General features: G+C 39.4%; 1 protein-coding gene across 7 annotated transcripts in view; it reads left to right on the plus strand.

Annotated features, from left to right (window-relative positions):
• MYO1B (myosin IB) overlaps window positions 1-20205 on the plus strand; it is a 110197-nt gene that overhangs the window by 72596 nt on the left and 17396 nt on the right. For 2 of the 7 annotated variants that reach the window (XM_032114081.1, XM_032114082.1), the window contains exons 14-24: window positions 6211-6216; window positions 7322-7426; window positions 8924-8986; window positions 9779-9979; window positions 12234-12460; window positions 12636-12836; window positions 13865-13958; window positions 14402-14551; window positions 16656-16724; window positions 18381-18467; window positions 18769-18855. In XM_032114081.1, coding sequence (XP_031969972.1) covers window positions 6211-6216; window positions 7322-7426; window positions 8924-8986; window positions 9779-9979; window positions 12234-12460; window positions 12636-12836; window positions 13865-13958; window positions 14402-14551; window positions 16656-16724; window positions 18381-18467; window positions 18769-18855 — 1290 coding nt within the window. The remainder of the gene's footprint in view (window positions 1-6210; window positions 6217-7321; window positions 7427-8923; window positions 8987-9778; window positions 9980-12233; window positions 12461-12635; window positions 12837-13864; window positions 13959-14401; window positions 14552-16655; window positions 16725-18380; window positions 18468-18768; window positions 18856-20205) is intronic. The other 5 variants (XM_032114084.1, XM_032114086.1, XM_032114085.1 and 2 more) reach the window with 3 other exon arrangements.

Here is a 20205-nt window from a genome sequence, read left to right on the forward strand (position 1 = left end):
AGGCTGGAGGGCTGGGCTGGTTGTATAACTGTGCTGCTGGAGTTTGGGCAGTGGACCGAAGCCTGACACTAATTGCTCCGAGTATGTTTATCCACATTTTTGAGCAGCTGCGTGCATAGTCAGTGTGCAGTCTAGACTGTGATTTGAGATGGGGTAGGGATGATGGCTGGTGGCACTGGGATTTTTAGAATCAGCTTGATTCCAGGCTTCCTGGGGTAGGTTTGGGGCTGTTCCCATTTTATTCCATGTTTGATGATGTATTTTTGGGCAGAGTGTTGGGGCGGGGTTGTGGAAGGGTGGGGTTTGTGAACAAGAAGTGAAGGTTGCAGGAGGCAGATGATGGGGGCCTGCCAAGGTTCAGCAGAGATGAGCAGAAGGCTCTCTCTGTTTGCTTTGGATCTTGAGTTTCCTGTTGTGTACATTTCCTATGGAGACAAGAGCTAGGGTGTGTGAAAATGAGTGTTGTGGAGCAGGAGTGAGTATTTCATCCTGCCCAGCCCTTCAGAGATAGAAATGTCTGTCTTTAAGCTAGCTGGCTTAAAGGCTTTATTCTGAATATTCAGGCTCCACTCTGCAGCTGGTCCTTATGATGAAGTTAATGATTTGGAGTGCAGTTTTATGAAAGTTAATGCTGCCAAACAAGGCTTATTGTTGAAATTTGCCAGGCCTTGGGAAGGCAGTGTGAGTGCTTTCTGCTCAGTCCCTTGGTGGAGCAGTTTGTTCCATGTGTTTTAGCCTGGCAAGAAACTGGGATGCAGCGGCGATACAGCTGCAGAGAGGGACTGTTTCCATTTGGTTGACCTCAGGTGATGTGACTGCCTTGTCTTTGGGGACAGCATCTGACCAACTTCTTTTGCTCCAGGTACACAAGAACATGCAAAAACATGGCAGAATCCACCACTTTCTCTGTAAAACCCACCAGTAAATAAAAATATCCCCAGTAAAGCAGCTAAACAAGCCACCCAGCAGTAAAACCAGGTCCATTTCTCACAGTCTGTGAGAAATGCATTTTGATAGTACTTCATTTCATTTAAGGCAATTAACTTGTTGTGTGTAGAAGTCTCTTGAGATGACAGAAGGAAGCTTGGTCATGCTGCATGTACTAAGTAAGCTGTCATCTGGACGATGATAGAATGACAATATCTCTGTTGAGGGAATATGTTAGAAATACGAAGAATGCATTTTCTTCATATTAACAAGTTCATAATTGTGTTAATTGTCTGTTTTTAGAGGGAGGTAATCAAATAAAGAGCAGTAATCACTGAAAATGCCTTTCTGAGATGTTTTAAGGTATGAAAGAATAGGGGAGGTATTTCCATTTTCACCATAAACCTGTACAACAGCTTGGTCCAGTTGCTGACTGGTTGCTTTGCCTTTTTCTATCCTGTTGATTACATGAAGGACATTACAGTTTCAGAGCATACTGAGCTCTGAGAGATTGCTCCTGGATCAGTGTTTTCCCCCCACCCCCCCAAGGATTATTTAACAGGAGAAGGATCTAGTTATTTGCTAGCAGGATGACATATTAGACGCAAAAAAAAAAAATTCTAAGGAGGAAGTTGACTTATCAGGATCTTATTTTATCTTTTTTTTTTTTTTTTTCTTTTAAAGAATCTGGGAACCTTTTCTTCATGTCTTGACTTTGGCTCTAACTCAGCCATGGATATCTGTTGTTTTGTTATTTGCCTTAATCTCCAGATCATAACTTGCAGCTGCTTTTTCTAGGCTGTCTACCTTGCAACAGATTTCCTTTTTGAAATTGTTCAACCCTTTGCTAATGTCCAGAAGTTTAGCCTACACTGGCAAGCAGCAGTGCCAAAATGTGTGTACCCAGCCCTCTGTGCCTTCTGGCAAAGCCCGGTCTACTGGGAAAGAGGAGAACTGAATTTTAATCTGTAATCGATCAACTACCTCTGCTGGCAAGTGTTATGCAAGAGAGGAGCTTTACAGAGAGGGACTCTTGGTTGGACTCCTAGGTGCCAGGGAGGTTTTAAAATACTGTTAAAGCAATCATTTCCTTAAGTGATAGGATGCTCAAAGCAGAGGTGCATCCCAGGAAGTTAATCACCATTTAATTAATCGCATAATAACATAAGTATTTAGAGAGGCTTATTTTGCAACATGCGGGTTTATGAAGTAAATCCCGTTGGCTGGCTGTTTGCAAGAGGAAATACTTGAAATTCTGGAGCAAAAATACACAAATGCTCTGCTTCAGGTTGTGAGAATAGTGTTTTGCCCTACAGCAGCTATTTCTGTCTTAGTAGAGGAATGGCTCTGATAACACAGTAGGTTCTTGCCTGTTTGTAATTCCTGTTGTTCCAGGGCTGTGGTTTATCAGGTTGAGTTTGTTGAAGTGATAGTACCTGGGTTTTGCCATGAGCCACACATGCACTGGATTCACTGTAGTTTCTTGCCCTTTTAATTCCAAATTTGGTTCAGACCTGTGTGCCTGGGCAGCACAACTGGGAGCAAGATGGATTTCAGGGTGTGTGGTTCTCTACCTGGCACACAGTAAGGGCTGGAGTTGGTTGAGCTACACAAATATGGAAAATGGATAATCCCCAAAGCTTTGGCATAGGTCTGTCTTGCTTCCATGAGGTACACCGAAACATGGTTTGATTACATACAGTGGAATATTTATAATTAAAAGATGTGCTTCTCTGGTTCTTTGCCTATGGAGATATTTACACAAAAGCCCAGAGCAGTCTAGTTTACAGGAAATAAAGCTTGATTGCTCAAATGTTTGTATATGTAAACAGAAAAGAAAGGGATAAATATTGATAACATGCCTTTACTAAATTTGCAAAAAATTTTGAAAAATTGTTACAGCTGAGTCACGTTATAACTGAGTCATTGCTGTCTGAGATTAAAATAGTATCTTTTTTCATTTTCTTTAAATGCAGTTTGCTGATTTTAATTTCCTAGCATTTATATTCCTTAGTTTCATCTCATAAACTCGTATGCTTGTGTGGTCATACATAAAACCCCCTATCCCCAGACACCACAGTAGCATATAAATTGAATTTGCTGCTTGGTTTCACCCTTCATTCCACCATTCATCTCAGTGAAGTGAGTATGTTGGTCTTTTATCATCATTAGTTTTGCCATCTGGCTTTTTCTCTAGGGGCCTGATGGAACTACTTGGGGTCACCTGCTTATGTTAGGAGGTGGTCAGAGACTTCTGATGCCTGGAGCTGTGTTGATATTTAAGATAACTTACCTTCTGGGGCTATTTGTGATAGAGCAGAAATATCAGTCTCTGTATGTCTTTTTCCCTTCTCACACTGATGTAAAAGTTCATTTTCATTACATCAGTCCTGTTGATTTCAACAGTCTCATGACTTGAAATGTTTAGGTTTTCTTTTAAAAGATGCTTTTCCTTTAAATACATCTCATGTATTATTTTAGCTGTATGTGTTCATATAATATATTTGAAGAAGTGTTGCTGGACACCTTTTTGCAGTGTGGTTGCAGACTGAGCAACGTGTACATTTTTGAATTGGCCCTGAACAAGAATGGTGTGATGAAAGATTAAGAAGGAAGAGGAGATATTGAGAAACACCTACAAAGGTGTGACATTGATGATATACCTGAGTCTGTGGGTTTGGATCCACAACATCTGGTTAATCTGGGGGAAAGAGTGGAGAGGACACAAAAAATGGAACACCTAAAGTTAGACTTTGTTAGGCAGGTGGACGGTAAGAATCTATTCCTGCCTGCTAGTATGGAAATGAAACGCGGTTTTCAGTTTTAAGCAGGTATCTTAGTTGCTGTGTAATCTTTGGAAATCATTGGAAACGGGGTACTCAAAAGTGAATTTGAGTTCTGTGTGAGGAGAGAAGTTTAGAAGGTATATAACACTGATAGGAAAATGTCCTGTTTTAGATATTTTCTGTTCATAAATCTAATGGAGGCATTTCTGCCGGAGACCAGTAAGAGATTTTTAGCCTACTTTTTTTGACAAAGATATTTGTGTCTGTTTCCCATTGGCATTTTACTGGTATAAAAATGTCTAAAATCAGGAACCACCATATATGTTTTTTTCAGATGATTCCACGGAATCTTTCAAAGAAGTTAGGTAAAATATTAAGGAACAAAGAATATTTTCTGTAGGACTTTTAAGCACCTGCATGTAATAGCTGTGGCCCACAGACAGAACTTTATAGCTAGTTTATGTAATCACTTTATTTTTGCGTGGAGAACAATTTTTTTGGAGTTCAAAATGTGCTATTCATGAAATACGACCCTGATGACCAGTAGTTTGAAGGTTGATAAAGAATGAAGCTGTTTGAGCAAGACACCATTATTTGTGAAGCGGGAAACATGGTGAAGTAGGCTTTGATTTTTTTCAGTGAATTTTTCTACTCCTCTGAATTTAGTGTTGCATCTGATAAAAGATTCAGAGGATAAGCTGAGGGTGGTTGGTTGAGCTGTATCTATAAATTCAACATGACTTTAAGCCTATCTCAGGTGACATTCTGTTTTCCTAGCACCTTTATTTAATTTGAGAGACTGTGTGGTTTTATATTCCCTGAAGGTTTTATTTTGTATTCCACAGTGCTTTCAAAGGCATAGTTAGAAAGCTGCTGTTAAAATGCAGGGATTTAAGTGATGCCTTCGACATTAAAAGTAGCAGAATTACAGCCTGGAAGAGAAGGTGACACCTTGAGAAGATATGGTCTTCCTTTCTCTCCCCCTGCCCCCCCCCCAGTTTCCTAAGAATATTTGATAGCTTTTCCTCAAATTTTATGTCTGACTGCACTGCTTCTGTGTTGGTCAAACCCCTTTCTGTCACTTAACACAAGTGGTAGCATAAGGAGCAAGTAGTCTCTGATGGCTGGGTCCCTCCAGCCCATCTGCTGAGTGGGTTTAGTGATACTCTACCACTGATATGGGTTATTCTCTACTGCCTTCTAGAAAAAAAGGTCAAAAGTCCTTTAGATCCCTTCTAGTTCTGTTGTATTCATTTCTATAAGACCTTCATTAAAATATTGGGGGGGGACAATTCATTTGTGAACATTTGTATATGCTTTGTGGAGCCCTCCCATAATTAAAAATTATAGATACTCATTAAGGCAGAATAAATGCACAACTGTTGTTGCCTTAGTGAGAATTGCTTAGAGATAAACACCCATTGTTTTTTTCATACAGGGTTTTTTAAAACCTGTAAAAGGAAACAGCTCTTTCTGAAGTATATTTAATTTGCCAAATGTCTTCTGGTCTTGCTCAGAGTTTAGTGTTTTGAGAATGTCAGTAATTTCAAACATTTTCCCTAATTTTCTTTTCTGTAATTAGCTGTTTTAGCCTTTTGCTCTGTATCATTCATAAAGAACAATATTGCTGCTGCTCTTCAATAACTTTTTCTGGAATAGCAATTTTCAGTGGCTTGGCAATGTCAAATAGAATTTCATAGCTCAAAGTGAGCGATTTGTGGAGAACTCTGTGGATTTTGGTTTGCCTTTTTTTTTGGCAAGCCATAAATATCATAGATACACAGCAAATCAGGAAAACATCTAGCAATTACTTTAATGTGTTGTTAATGACCTTTCAGTTAGATGGTTTAGCTGGATTTTCTGTTCAGTTTCCATCCTCTTTTGATGACTGAGCCTGTATAATTTGTGAGTGAAAAGTCCTGCAGCCCTTTTAATCAGAATAACCTGGTCTTTTGGAGAAGCAGTCTCTCTGAGTTGGGTGGCATGTGCCTGGCAGGAGGATGCAGAGTGCGTTTTGCCCTTTCTCTGGGTGATGTGACAGTTGGGGTCCTTTTACTTCCAGCTCAATGTATCTGAAGTGATGGCCTTATCTGAATGTGTCAAGTAAAGTTACACTCATTCTTCCTGCAGTATTCTCTATTCCCTTCCCCATTCTCCCCTCCTGTTGCTGGGATTTGTATGCCCAAGGTTATAAATGTGGCTTTTAAAGGCAAAAAGTGCCTGGTGATTTAGAGACAGGGCAATGCAAGAATGCTGTTCTGTGTTAGGCTCTGATGTGTCTCAACCTCTTGGTTTATTTGATAGTATTTGGACAGTAGCTAAAGATAGACTCAGCTATGAAGATGTAATACATAACATTTATATAGTATTTTGCATTTTCAGTGATACAAAGATTGATCTACTTGGTATGCTAAATAAATGCTAATAGATATGTTGTGTATTGTTATGGAAGTAGTATAAGTACTGACTGCAGTTTATGTAATTTTTTTTTCAACAGAATGCAGTAAGTATGACTTGTTTGCAGTGCTGATTTTGCTGCATGCCAAATTTTAACTCTCTCATCTTGAGCTATGCAAGTTTTGCAATCTCTGAGTGATAATTGCAGTTGGTGAGAGGGGCAGCGTTTGTGGCTGAGGAATTTTGGTGATCAGCTATGATTTTGCTTCATTTAAAACTAAAATGATAAAAGTAATCTGTGCTACCTCAATATTTTCTAATCTGCGTGTGTGTTCTTAATCTCATTTAGCAACCAGATCCTTGATTAAAACATTCAAATGATTGCACTTGCCTTCAGTGATAAAAATTCTATCAGCATTATTTAAGCTTCACAGGTATTGTATAGCAGATGATTTGGTAGTTTAAAAAGGCACAATGTCATGTCACAGCCTGTGATGGGGCAGTCACCAAGCCTCCTTCCTGTGCCTACCCCTCCTGCTGGGGTCTGCTCCACTCCCCGGTCCCTTCTGCAAAGGGTCACACATCTGCTTGCTCCCTAACCCAGTTTTAGATGAGTTAGCCTGTTAGAGGAATTTTAGTCAATGAAGCTCTTTTGTTTCCCATCATTTCAACGGGCAGTTTGTTGGCAGGGAGGAGGTGGGTTGACCTCTGGAACCAATAATCTCTTAACCCAGGCTCAGATGCAACTGGAATAGCAGCTTGAGCCCTGTTCTGTAGGGAAATAGGATACTTTATTGGCTGCTGAATGGAAAAGAGCTGATGCTACTATCATGATTTTATTTATCGGACCCCACAGGAGACTACGTTTTACATATGGGGACAGATTGGTGCAGGCAAAACTTTGGTCATTTATTCCCTGACACCACAGGTGTCCTCATGACTTGTTGAAAGGGATCAGTATGGAGGCATTGTGAACAAAACCCACAGAGGTTTTTGTCCCTCCCAATGGACAAAGCCTCAGGAAAGGATTTGGTCAAAAATTTCTAAACTAATCGTGATCTCAATCAAGTATTCCTCCAACCATCACATCATAAAACTGGAAGGAGTAGTTAATGCAGCAGCTTGTTGACCTGCAGCTGCTGCAGTAACTTACTCCAGCTGGGTTCCAGGCTGTTTACACAAAGCAAACTCAAACGTATTTCATCTGACAGGACAACAGCTTTGAGCAATTCATTATCAACTACTGTAATGAGAAGTTGCAGCAGATCTTCATTGAACTTACCCTCAAAGAAGAGCAGGAGGAATACATCCGAGAGGTAATACTTGAGTGCATCTTTCCTTATCCTCTTCCCGTTGTCCCTGCAGAGATACAGGCATGCAGGCTGGAACCATTTTTCAGGCAACAGAGGCACTTCTTGAGCACAGGACTGACATGGAGCATGTTTGTGTGGGGCTGTGTGGTAGTTACATGAAGCAAAAAATGTTGGTTTGGCATTTGTTTCACATTATGAATTCTCCAGGTAAAAACCAGACCCAACTCTGATTCATTCATTGCCAACAATGACTGGCAGTTCTGAGCAAGGGCTAATTGATTTATTAGAACACTAATACCACTTTCTGGTATTAGTGCCATTGCCCTGCAGCCTGCATTTTGGATTACGCAGCAATGTCTGGGATGCACCCCAAGAACAGCCACAGCCAGTCCTTTATCGAAGGGAACTGGGTGGCTAAAATAATAGCATGCAACACTAAAGAAAGTACAAATAGAGTTTTGGTTCTAGTGTTCTTTCAGGTAAGTATTGAAGGGAGCCGTGTGAGCTTTACGGATAAATTTAAGATGTCCTGTAGAGCCCAGCCTCTGGTGTTTGATGTTATTCTGTGAGTGAACATCAAGCTAAAATTTTAATAGGTTTTAGCAGTGCTCCACATGATACACAGAGCTCAGACAAAATACCAGCTCCCAGCTGTAAAAACTGGCACACGCTGTTTGTACTCCAACTGGATGATACCATTTTGCTGTATAAACATTTTTTTTAATTACATAAAGTTCCTGCCTTATGATCCTGAGGATAACATGAAATTTCAGCATGTCTTTTTAATTTTGCATTCAGTGGTAAACCATCATTGCTGCAATTTGGTTCTTGAATGATATTTCAAATGCTCTGAGAAAAGTAAACTGTAAGAAGTACCACAGAGTGCAGATTAAGAATGAAATGAATATGTTCCTTCTTTCAGTCCTTTCCCCTACCAGTGTTACCTCGTGATGCATTGGCATCTCATCCTGGAAATTTTATCATTGATGTTTGAAAAAAAAATTGGGATATTAAGAACATCTGAACAGAAGTCATGCTCTGGATTTTTCGAATGGTCTTATCTAAATTTAGCCCTTTTTCTTCCTACCATGAAAAAAAACAAACAAACCAAAAAAACCATCCCAACAACGAAGAACTTAGAAATTTTGATCTCAGGAGCTTGCAGTAACATGGGCTGATTTCCTTCTGGCCAGTGGGAGCATGGGCAGCACGGGAGGAGCCTGGCCTGGTGCCAGGGAGTGCATGGGAAGCTGACATGGGTGGGGGAAAGGAATGGAGAGTGAGTTTGGCAGCAGCTCAAGGACACTCATTTTGCGCAGATAATGATAGTAGTAGATAGTTGCATTTTTTTTTTTTTCTTAATAAATAAATTGTTGGTAAGCATGCAGAATTAAATTTCAAAGTAGTACCATGGTTAATTGGAATATAATGGGAATTGCCTAGAGGAAAAGCTCCCTCCATTTTTTTCCTGTTCATACATTTACTTATATTTTCTTACAGGGGATTGAATGGACTCATATCGAATATTTCAACAATGCTATCATTTGTGACCTAATAGAAAATGTAAGTTGTATTCAGGAATCTCTCTGGATAATTTTTTAATGTGGATTTTTTAAAATAATTTTTTTTTAAATCCATTTTTTTAGTGGATTTAATTTAGCTGTAAAATCTATATGTATCCTCATGCACTAAATTTTGTGAAACATGCCATTCATTGTATTATTCATCTTACTTTGAATGGTAGAAGTTTATTTTACTAAAAAGGTTTTTTTTATAAGTGATGTTACTTTTGTAGAAATATTCAGCAGTATCTACATGAAAAAAGTCCTCAGATCAAATAGCTCTTAAATGTTTACATTTAGAGCTGTTCTCAATAGCAGATATCACATGCTGCATTGTAATTAACATTTCTTTTCATATGGGAACTAGAAAACTCAATTACACATTCATTACTGAGTGTTAGAGGTACTCAAAGTACTTGTATATAATGAGAAGACTTCCAAAGCAAGAAAGATAAAATTCCTTAACAATCAGAAAAGATAACTTTTTAACCATTAACATAAAATACATGATGGTTTTACTGTAAACTGGCAACTTTCAGTTGAGTTGGAGTTGCTACAGTCTGAGGAAATGACATGAAACTTCAATATGAATTTCAGGATTCAGATCTCATAAAAAGTCTTTCAAAAATGCAAGTGCTAAAAATCGGTTGGAAATGGTTGTGGGGTAAAAAGAGCCAAACCTTGAGATGGCTTGAAGAATGTTTTTCTGGATAGCAGAAGTCAAACAGGAGAATGATCTCCTTTTTGTGCTGTGATGGAAACAAGTACTAAAGCTTTTGTTTTGAAACTTCAGAACCAAACTGGAATCCTGGCCATGCTGGACGAAGAATGTCTGAGACCAGGAACTGTTACCGATGACACCTTTTTAGAAAAGCTGAACCAGGTCTGTGCCACTCACCAGCATTTTGAGAGCAGGATGAGCAAGTGCTCCCGGTTCCTCAATGACACCTCCCTGCCTCACAGCTGCTTCAGGATTCAGCACTATGCTGGCAAGGTACCTGGTGAAGGGAGCATGTGCGGGCTGGTGTAGCTGACTAAAAAATCCAGGCCTGTCTTAATCTTTTTTTGTCTTAAGCCTAAAATCTGTGATTTGGGCTGGAAGGCTTTAAGAGATCTTGAAATGGTTTTGGTTGGAAGGGACCTTAAATATCACCTAGTTCCAAGCCCCTGCCGTGGGCAGGACACCTTTCACTAGACCAGGTTGCTCAGAGCCTCATCCAGCCTGACCTTTAACACTTCCAGGGATGGGACAGCCACAGCTTCTCTGGGCAGCCTGTGCCAGGGCCTCACCACCCTCATAGTGAAGAATTCCTTCCTAATAACTAATCTAAACCTGCCCTCTGCCAGTCTGAAGCCCCTACCCCTTGTCCTGTTACTACGTGCCCTTGTACAAAGTCCTGCTGCTCCGGTTGAAATCAAAACACTTCTCCTTTCATCAAAGGAGAAAGATGCCCACTGCTGCAGTGCTGCTGTTAGGTCTCTGGAAAGAAATCATTGCTCAAGGTGACAAAAATTCACACACATTTGTAGGCAACATATTTTGGAAAACATGCTCTTTGTCACTGAACTAGCTGTAGTCCTTAGTCACATTGTTGAGAAAATGCAGTTTTAGTATGTTTGAAGGAACTGAGTTTGATACGCTGTTTAAACAGAATATAGAGAAAGCTACACAGAGGGCTTGCAAACGTATTTGCATTTTGCAATATAAGAAGTATGAATAAATACAAGTGTGACAGCTTTCAGTGTGTAATACATTATGACTTTTTATTAATGAAAATCAAAATAATTAAATTTGTAGACTGAAGATTTAAAAGAAAATTAAAAGTAAATGTACGGCTGAAATTATACCTCTTGTCTGAATCTGCTGAAGTGATAATTTCACACAGTAAAGAATATTTGGAAAGTGTTTAATTTCCCTAGGACTGCTTAATGCTTTTTGAAATTTTCTTCATCTTATAATTTTGAATAGCTCAATAATTTTCTTGTTCAGAATAGTCCTGGAAATATCAGACTTTCAGCCTTTCAGGCAGCCATTCATTAACTTAACATTATTTGCCAATAAGAGTTTGTAACTGCCTATAATCTATCAGGGGTTAATACCTAGGTACTTCTTTGGTTGTCAAAAATGTAAGTGAATTGAAAATACTCTAGTACTTGGAGAAGGACTGTGCACAGATTGTGTCTTAGCAGGCTGTGAGGGTCTTTGATTGTTACAGGCATTCAGTAGAGCGAATTCCTCCTATTTTGGGAGGAATGTTGTTTTTCCATCCTCTGCTAAGAACATTTTGATCTTGTCAGTGGTCAACAAAAGTTTGACCCTCCTTTTAAGAAATATAAGTCATTTCATGTGAGCAGTTGTTTGGTTTTTTTCAGTAGTGGCATTTACTGCACCTGTCAGAACCAGAAACATGTTCTCCAAAATAAAGTGCTGCCTGAGTTCCCGGTAACTTGCTGTTGTGTAAAATATGTGTCAGTACTATTTTCATTCAGTATTCTGTGTACATAGTACATACCTATGCAGAACTGAGAAATCATGGATCTGAAGAAGAATCTGTATTACCAGCCAGATGACTTGTCACAATTAATCAGAGAAGTTTCCTACCCTCAAAAATTAAAAAAGCCAGTAGCAATCTGAGATCTGCATGAGGTTCCTCTGGCTGCCTCCTGGGTGCCCAGCTGCAGGTCAGAGCTTTGTACTTGTGCTTGTTGTTGTTGGACTGCTTTCCTGGTAAAAGTCCTTTAAAATAACAGTCCACTGGGGGCTGCACAGCTTGCTGCTTGCACTGCGATAGCAAGAGGTGGTATGCCATATCTTGTTTTAGTTAGGCAAATAATGTAAGCATAAGTACTTTGAAGGAAAAGGGTATTTTTGTTGTTTTGATCCAAAAGAGAGGGAGAAAACTTCATCAGACCGAGAAAAAAAGGATTTTTGTGGAGTCTTGGCAGGTGGTGGTGGTGTGTCAGAGTTATCATGGAAAAAGGATTTCTTCCACTTCAAAAACCAGAACTGATCGACACAGGGAACTGTATGGCAGATGAGAAAATGCATCTTTCTCAGGTAGCATGTTCACAGACATTTTATCCAACAAAAAGTCATCCAAATGTTAGATTTAAAATGAAAGCTGAAATATCTTTTGTTTCTTTTGGACAGTGTGTAAGAAGGAGAAATCAATTTCTTGGGCCAGTTTTGAAGTGGTCTATGTTGTAGTTCAAAACCTGTGCTGATGAGACTCTTCTCTGTTGTTTAGGTTATGTACCAGGTGGAAGGATTTGTTGACAAAAATAATGATCTTCTGTACCGTGACCTCTCCCAGGCCATGTGGAAGGCCAACCACTCCCTTATCAAAGCATTGTTCCCAGAAGGAAACCCTGCTAAGATCAATCTAAAGAGACCACCAACGGCAGGTTCACAGTTCAAGGCTTCAGTTGCTACCCTGATGAAAAATCTCCAGAATAAAAATCCAAACTATATCAGGTAAATTCCCCAGTGCCAAAGATTTGGTGAATTTGTTTGGTGAGGTTATATAAAAAAACCCCACCTCGATATCCAAGGATAAACTATTGAAATCTATGGTTTCTAACTATCACCGTAAGAGTTGTATACATGTACAGTGTTGCAAAGAGATGTCCCTTTTGGTTTTCCTTTCCAGGTGCATCAAGCCCAATGAAAAAAAGGCTGCAGACATTTTCAACGAGGCCCTGGTGTGCCACCAGATCCGGTACCTCGGGCTCCTGGAGAACGTGCGGGTCAGGAGGGCGGGTTACGCCTTCCGGCAGGCCTACGAGCCCTGCCTGGAGAGGTACAAAATGCTCTGCAGGCAGACATGGCCCCACTGGAGAGGGCCAGCCAGGTAGGCAGACAGCAGTATTCCTACCTGTCCTGAGTGAAATTCCTGTCTTCCACGTGTCCTGATTTTAAAATTTTTTTGCATACGTTGCGAAAGGAGCATATTGCAGCCCTTACTGGTTTGGGTCTGACAGAAAGGGCGTAAGAGAGATACTGCAGTGGATTCAAAACTGCAGGGAGGTCTGGAATGATCAGGAGGGCACTTATCTTTAATTACCAACTTTCAAAGTGTAAGAACACTCATTTCGTTGAAGACAGCCATGCAGTCTTCCCCTGCCCTTTCAGGAGTAACTTTACATAATGATTGGGGAACGATTATGAGATAATATCTCTTGCAAATCAATTGTATTAAATATATACTTTTAAATTGCATAGTATTCACGTGTATTTTTTGCAAATAATGTCTGGGATGGGCAAATAAGCTTCTATTATTTCTTTTTACATGTGGCCACCAAAAGCATGATTTAAATAGCGTTCATAATAGATTAACATCTTTTAGCTACAATTTAAATCTTTAGGTTATCAAGATAATGGTGGAAGTGCAGTATTGATAAAAACAGCATTGTAGTAATCATCACAAAGATCTGCACAGTTCCTCTCTCCTTTTTCTGTTGGTGTTCCTAAAATGCATTTGGTAAGAGTGGAACACTGACGTTTGTCAAACTCGTTAGTCTTTGTTTCACATTTTGACATTAGTGTGAGAGCCCTTCCTTTTTCCTTTTTTTTTTTTTTTGTTTTTAGGTAAAATAATTATAGATGTAAGAGGAAAAAATAGGCCATTGCTGATGCTGTAAAATGAAATTTGCTCTTTTTTTCCTCAAATTATTCTGAATCTTTATGGTGATTATTCTTGCCTTTAGCTGAATAACCACTGAGTAAATGAGTTAGGTTTTCAATCTTCTTATGTCAAGCACTATTTAAAAGTTTAAAATATGCTTTCATATGCTTTCCATAAATTAAGCTGTGAATATGTGACCTAAGAAGTTTTAAAGCTGAGGTTCATGTTTGTTAAGCTCATTTATTCCTTCTTAGGGCTGGAGTAGAGGTGCTGTTTAATGAATTGAGAATCCCTGAAGAGGAATTTTCATTTGGCAGATCAAAGATATTCATCCGCAACCCAAGAACAGTAAGTGAAAAATGCCTTCTGCAAAACCAAGCCCTCTCTCTTGAGGACAGCCTGCTGTGAGGTGCATCATTCACTACCTGGTTCCTACAGATTTTTCTACATGCAGTGCTTTGATATATTGATGTGAATGTAGCATTAAAAAAGCACTTTTTCATGTTAGACCCATTAAAATCAATGTGAATCAAGATTCTACAATAGCTGTCAGCCTTTATTTAATATAATTTTAGAGCATTGACTTGTGACAGTGTATCTGCCACAAATCATCTTGGTATATCTGCCTATAGCTCTGGAGATGAATAAAACAACATGTGTCTGAGGGGGGACTTCAGTAAAGAAGTGATTTCTCTTACAAGAGCTGTGCTTATGGGTTTTTTCCCTTGTCTCTTCTCTCCTGCTGTTTTTCTTCCAATGTCAAACAAAACCCTAAAAACCCCCACACCCAGCTCTTCAAACTAGAAGACCTGAGGAAGCAGCGTTTGGAGGACTTGGCTACTCTGATTGAAAAGATTTACAGAGGCTGGAAGTGCCGTACCCGCTTCTTGTTAATGAAAAGATGCCAGATTGTGATTGCTTCCTGGTACAGGAGATACGCAGTAAGATACCATCCTTACTACGTCGGGGGTTCTCTTCATTGTTTAATACATATAACCTTCATAGGATATTCTTCCTCAATATGTACTGAGAGCTGTTGAAAGAATTCAATTTTATGCTAATATTTAAGTACCAATAGCGGGAATAAAGAAAATTTAGTTTCTATAGACCACTATTAAGTGCTTACATTGTGCTTGTTCTTAAATAATTGAAAAGCTCTCCAGAGTCCTTTTGCTCTGGGAAAACAGGATTCTGTGGCTCAGCTGGGAAGAGTCTTTTTCATTAAGCTTAAATGCTGTGCTTCCCAGCACTTCCGGTGCTTTCAAAACATGTGGTTAATGTGTAAAAAATGTTCAGTAATATACATGTGCAGTTCTGTGGAATTCAGTCATTCCTAAGCCTTTTTGTGTTTTTGCCTTATTTGGAACATTTGCCTTTGACTCAAGAATGCTGCCTGGGAGGAGGCAGCATATAATTTTAATTATAACTCCTAAGACTTGTAATTCAGTGTCATTATTGATACAGTCACTCCTAAAGCAGTTTCAGATCTATCTGTGGACTGGATGTTTGGTGCCACAAACTGAACAGCATGGTTCTGTGATTCTTTGGCAGTTAGGAAATGATACTGACTTACGAGATAAAAAAGATTTATTTGTTTCTAAAACCGTTCTTGAACTTCTCAGCTGTGTTTTGTTACTGCTAGAGAATAGCACAAGCGTATCGGAAACCTTGATAAAATATGGAAAGAAAGTCTTCTTAAACTGCAAGTTGCAGAGTTGACAGATCCCTGTTTTTCAGTTGACAAGCACTTCTGTTTGTCCTCTTGAAAGCCATCAGTGTTTGGTTCACTTCTCTTGGATAATTAGAGGGAAGTATAGATGATTTGGAAAAAGTATGCCTGAAGCACACTTTTTTACTGTAAAAACTCTTCTCTCTGAACTTGTGTGATTGAAAGCTCTGTTCCTACAAACAGCATCATTACAGAATTGCGTTGTACCCATATGGCTTCATTATGATCTCATGCAACCTTAATGAATTTAAAATGGACTTAATGCAGCTCAATTGGCACAACTTTAAATATAAGGAAATGAAAACAAATACACGGCCAAGAACTGCTGATTTCTTAACTGTGAACCTTTACTGGGTCACTGGTGAAACATGGCAGCAGTTGTTTTATTGGTGGTGATAGAGAGGTTTCCTCAGCCTCTTCATGCGGATGGAAGGCACCGTTCTCCTCACCCAACATGACTGGTAGGCACAGTGCTTTGGAAGGTTTCATGGGAAGTCCCTGGAATGAATAAAGCTTTTTTGAGCAACACCTTGTGCTGGAGGCTTGACTCAACGATATGCAGACATTTGTCTGTCTGTTGCCTTGCAAGACACAGATGGCAGCCGTGGCATGAGGGTGGCCCAGAGGGGACCCTCTCCAGCTTGCTCACAGAGATGTTCACTGTCACTGAGTGGGCTGAGTGTCAAGTCTAAAAGCCCTGTTGCAAAGTCTGTCAATTTAGTATTATACTAAATGTTAGGCTACTGGAGAACTGAGTTTTAGAACTGAAAATGCTCAGCTGTCCAGGAAATTTATAGTTCAACTTAGCATGCTTAAATAATACTGCAGCATCTCATTCTGGAATCCATGGTTTTGGTTTTTTTCCTCTTCCTGAGTTATCATCAGCACTTGGTATAATAAAAGGAAATTTTATTTTATGGGTAACAGGAACAGCTTGTCTTATGAAAAGGTGGTAAAAAGCTTAGCCAACAAACCTGAGCATTTGGGACAGTTTGTGTGCTACTCTGGTGGTGGGGAAGACAAATAAAGCTCTTACTGTTAGCATTTAATCTGCATTTGTGCTGCTGACCATGAACTTAGTGTTTCTGTAAACAGGGTGACATTGTCCATGCAGCATTGTTGATGTGCTTTGTTTCCCCTCGAGTTGAACACAGAATGTACACTCTGATGTGCTCAGTCAAAAATTGTTCACTTTTTACATTTAGTGCTTGTCTCCTCAAGCATATGGTCAAATGTTAGTAATGAAAGGTTTATTATGCAGTGCTTAACAGATGTAATATTCTGTTCTAAGCATCACATACTTATTTCCAATACAGCAACAAAAAAGATACCAGAAGATAAAGAGTTCGGCTATTGCAGTGCAGTCGTACATCAGAGGGTGGAAGGTGAGTTTCCTGCTACTGCGGCTGTCTGTACGGTGAGGCGAGGAGCAGGTCAGAAAACACATCCCAAATGCACTGAGCCTCCTGCCCTTCATGCCTTCCCTCCACGGAGCTGTGGCTGTGCCACAGCCGTTGTTAAACACTCGTGTTTGCTGTGAGAAGGGGTGAGTTCAGGGTATCTGCGTGTGTTGCCCGGACTATAAATCCCTGCAAACCCTGCAAGTGGAATGCTGGGACCACACTAAACTACTGGGTTATCCTTGAGGCATCTTCTGCCAGGGAATTTGGAGGTAGGAGGCCTCTTAACATGGACTGGAGTGTAAATGAGTGAGGGTGGTCATTAGAGCACACCTAATCAGCCAGGCCAACTGCTCCAGAGCAGGATGTTCTGGGGCTCTGCCAGTGGGCTTAGGAAAACTGTAGTGCTGGACTGATTTGAAAGCAACAAGTTGTGGTTGGCGATTATTTTATGCTTAACAGGATTCTCAAAGGATGAATTAAATTGAAAGCAGGATTAAAATAAAGAGTTTGTGTTGCCTGGGCAATTTGTTACTTGGGTTAAGTCTCCAGTTCTCCTCTGTCTGCTAAGTGGAGGAGTGAAAGTGTACTTGGGTTGAGAAAGTAGTTTATTGCTGTTGGCTTGTACTCGGCCTCAATTTGCCACAACTCCGCTTCTTCTCTGAGAGGTTTGTACTTTGTGAAGGGATAATCATGCATCCTAGTAGATATTTAAGGAGTGATGCTTTATTAAGAGGTAAAAATGAGGCTGACAGCTCGCATGAGAGCAGCCATGATGCTTAAAGCAACTACTGCTGTCCATCTTCAGAAAAAATAACCCTGGGCTCCTCTGTTTCCTTATTAACCTTTCTTCACCCTACTAAAGGTAGATTTCCCCTCTACTTAGGGAAGAGAGAACTGCCTTTAGTTCTGGAGTCAGTTCCCTTTCTGTCAGACAGGGAGGGAAGGGGCTGCAGTTAGGAGCTATTGGTGTAAATAGCCCTCTCCTGCCCAGGCGGCTTTAAAATTTGCCAACAATAAGGTAACATAATTTGACTTTGCTGTTTCTCTGGATTTTTACTTTGTCTTTATTATTTTGTTTAAATGGGTTAAAAAATCCTTTCAGCCTAACTACTGATGTGCTGTCTTTTCCCATGAGTGTTATTTGAAGAAAACTGGGTTAAAAGCATCATCTCGAGTTATGCTTTTCTGTTTGCCATTGGAGAACAAGCTGTTTTGCAGTAGCATTACCGTGCACGAAAGCCTGATACGACAGCAGCCTTTAGTGTGACCTAAAGCCAGCAATTTATTTGTGATTTATTCTTTATTGCACTCTAAATGGATTAGACATTTACTGTATGGAGAAAAAATACTGTTGCCATTGTGCACACAGACATATAGATATCTCAGGTAATGCAGCAAATCTGGGAGAAAACTGAACATTGAACAAAGATCACCTGACCTGCCAGTCCCAAACTCTTGCAGCACAGAATCCTCCCTGGAACAGCAAATGTTAGGCTGGGCAGCACTTGTGAATGTCTTTGCTTTGCTTGGGAATTTGGAGGCAATGTGTTTTGGTTTTGCCTAGATTTACAAGTTGCAGTGCCCTATTTCAAAAACCATAAAAAGTTAGTAAAAAATAATGTTTTAAATTGTTTACAGGCTCGGAAACTTCTTCGGGAACTCAAGCATCTGAAGCGTTGTAATGAGGCTGCCACAGTAATTGCTGCTTATTGGCATGGTACCCAGGTAAGGAATGGCAACAAATTGTGCACTTGTGTGTCCCTACGTAGAATGAAGAAGGTCCCTCAGGATAGTTATCTGGGAATAGTGTCAGTGGCTTACACTGCTTTTACTGCCTAAACTGGTTTTTTGGTTTCTCTTTACTGCTAACCTGTCATAGCTGGTGCAATCTGGGAAGCAGGGACACGCTTTAATATTTGCCTTTTGTAGTGACTGGTTACTTCCTTTCTTTCTTGCACCAATGGGAACTTGCAATAACCTTTTCTTTCCTAAGCTTTTCTATATCCCGTTTTCAAATGCATCACAGGCACGAAGGGAACTGAGACGACTGAAAGACGAGGCTAGAAATAAACATGCTATTGCTGTTATTTGGGCTTTCTGGCTTGGATATAAGGTACTTCATGCACATATCACGTGCCCCCCTCCATTACCCAACAATACCAACATTTAATCACTAGTTCATTGTAAGAATTAATGACTAATACAATTCACTCTTAAATAATAGAGCATGATCATCGATTCCTTCCATTTCCATTCATGCCACACCTAATAAATCTGATAGCATTGTTTATGCCAGTTTTTTGTAGAGTAGGAAATTCTTTGCATGGCAACCAAGTACAGATTTGCACTAACAAGCCATTAGACTAGATTAAAAATGACTAGACTATAGTATTCTCAAATTAGGAAATGCATTTAACTACATGTAAATATGCAAAGTATGTTTTGTGGGGGGGAGACAAGGTCGGGGTTTTTTGTTGTGTTCCTCCCCACGCCCCCAACAAGTGCTTTCAGTGACACTGTGTTAGTGATCCAGCTGAGATTTTCACCACATATTATATAATCTGTATCCTGGACAGTCATCATCTACAAGTTCAAACCAACACTATTAAGTTTCATTAAATTCTAGTTATGATTGGTTTAATTGATTCTCTGCCTGTGATTTGAACCAGTAAAAAAATTTCAATAAGTACAAGTAAAGCACAAATTTATGAGCTGATCTTTTAGCAGAAAATGATGTTAGTTTGCAATTCTAAACTTACAGCCCTAGAAAAATCCCAGGAATTCCAGCATCAGCTGTTTGTTTTCAGAAGCAAAGTCCCACTGAAAGATGCTTGCTAATCCCCAGCCTGTAGTTGTGGGTTATGTGAACATTTGAAATGCTGTTCACTAGAGGCCAAAAATATATTGGTTTCAATTAATAAATTCCTAATTTAGTTGAAAACCATAAATACATTAGATTTAAAACATTTTTCAGTTGTTATTTATGTTGGGGGTGTGTTGTTAGAACACCTTGCCAACTGAATGGAGAAATGTGCTCAAATTACATCTGGAGTATAATGCTGTGTTTGACCTTTGCTATTTTGATATAAATCTATTAGATTTCTAGCAAAATGGCAGCCCTGGGAATTCAAACAAACACGTACAGAATTTCCTTCATACTAGAGAGTTTTTGGAACTTTTCAGTTCTAGCTTGATATTTAGATAACTTACAATATGTATATAATATATAATTTGACAGACACACTGTTTCCTCATTTGTTTAAGCACAATACATTGAAAATTTATTTTATTTTTAATCAGAGTTCCTTTCACCAAAAAATTGCTCAATACTTCAGAAGAAATATTTGTTTTCCTAGTTTTAAGATATGCCTTAGAATTAAAAGATATATCCAGTGGATGCAATAGTGTTAACTATGTTAAAGCTCCTCATTTAAATATTTAGTAGATTTGGATAATTTTTAAC

This window comes from Corvus moneduloides, chromosome 7, assembly GCF_009650955.1.
Source record: "Corvus moneduloides isolate bCorMon1 chromosome 7, bCorMon1.pri, whole genome shotgun sequence".
Taxonomy (NCBI): domain Eukaryota; kingdom Metazoa; phylum Chordata; class Aves; order Passeriformes; family Corvidae; genus Corvus; species Corvus moneduloides.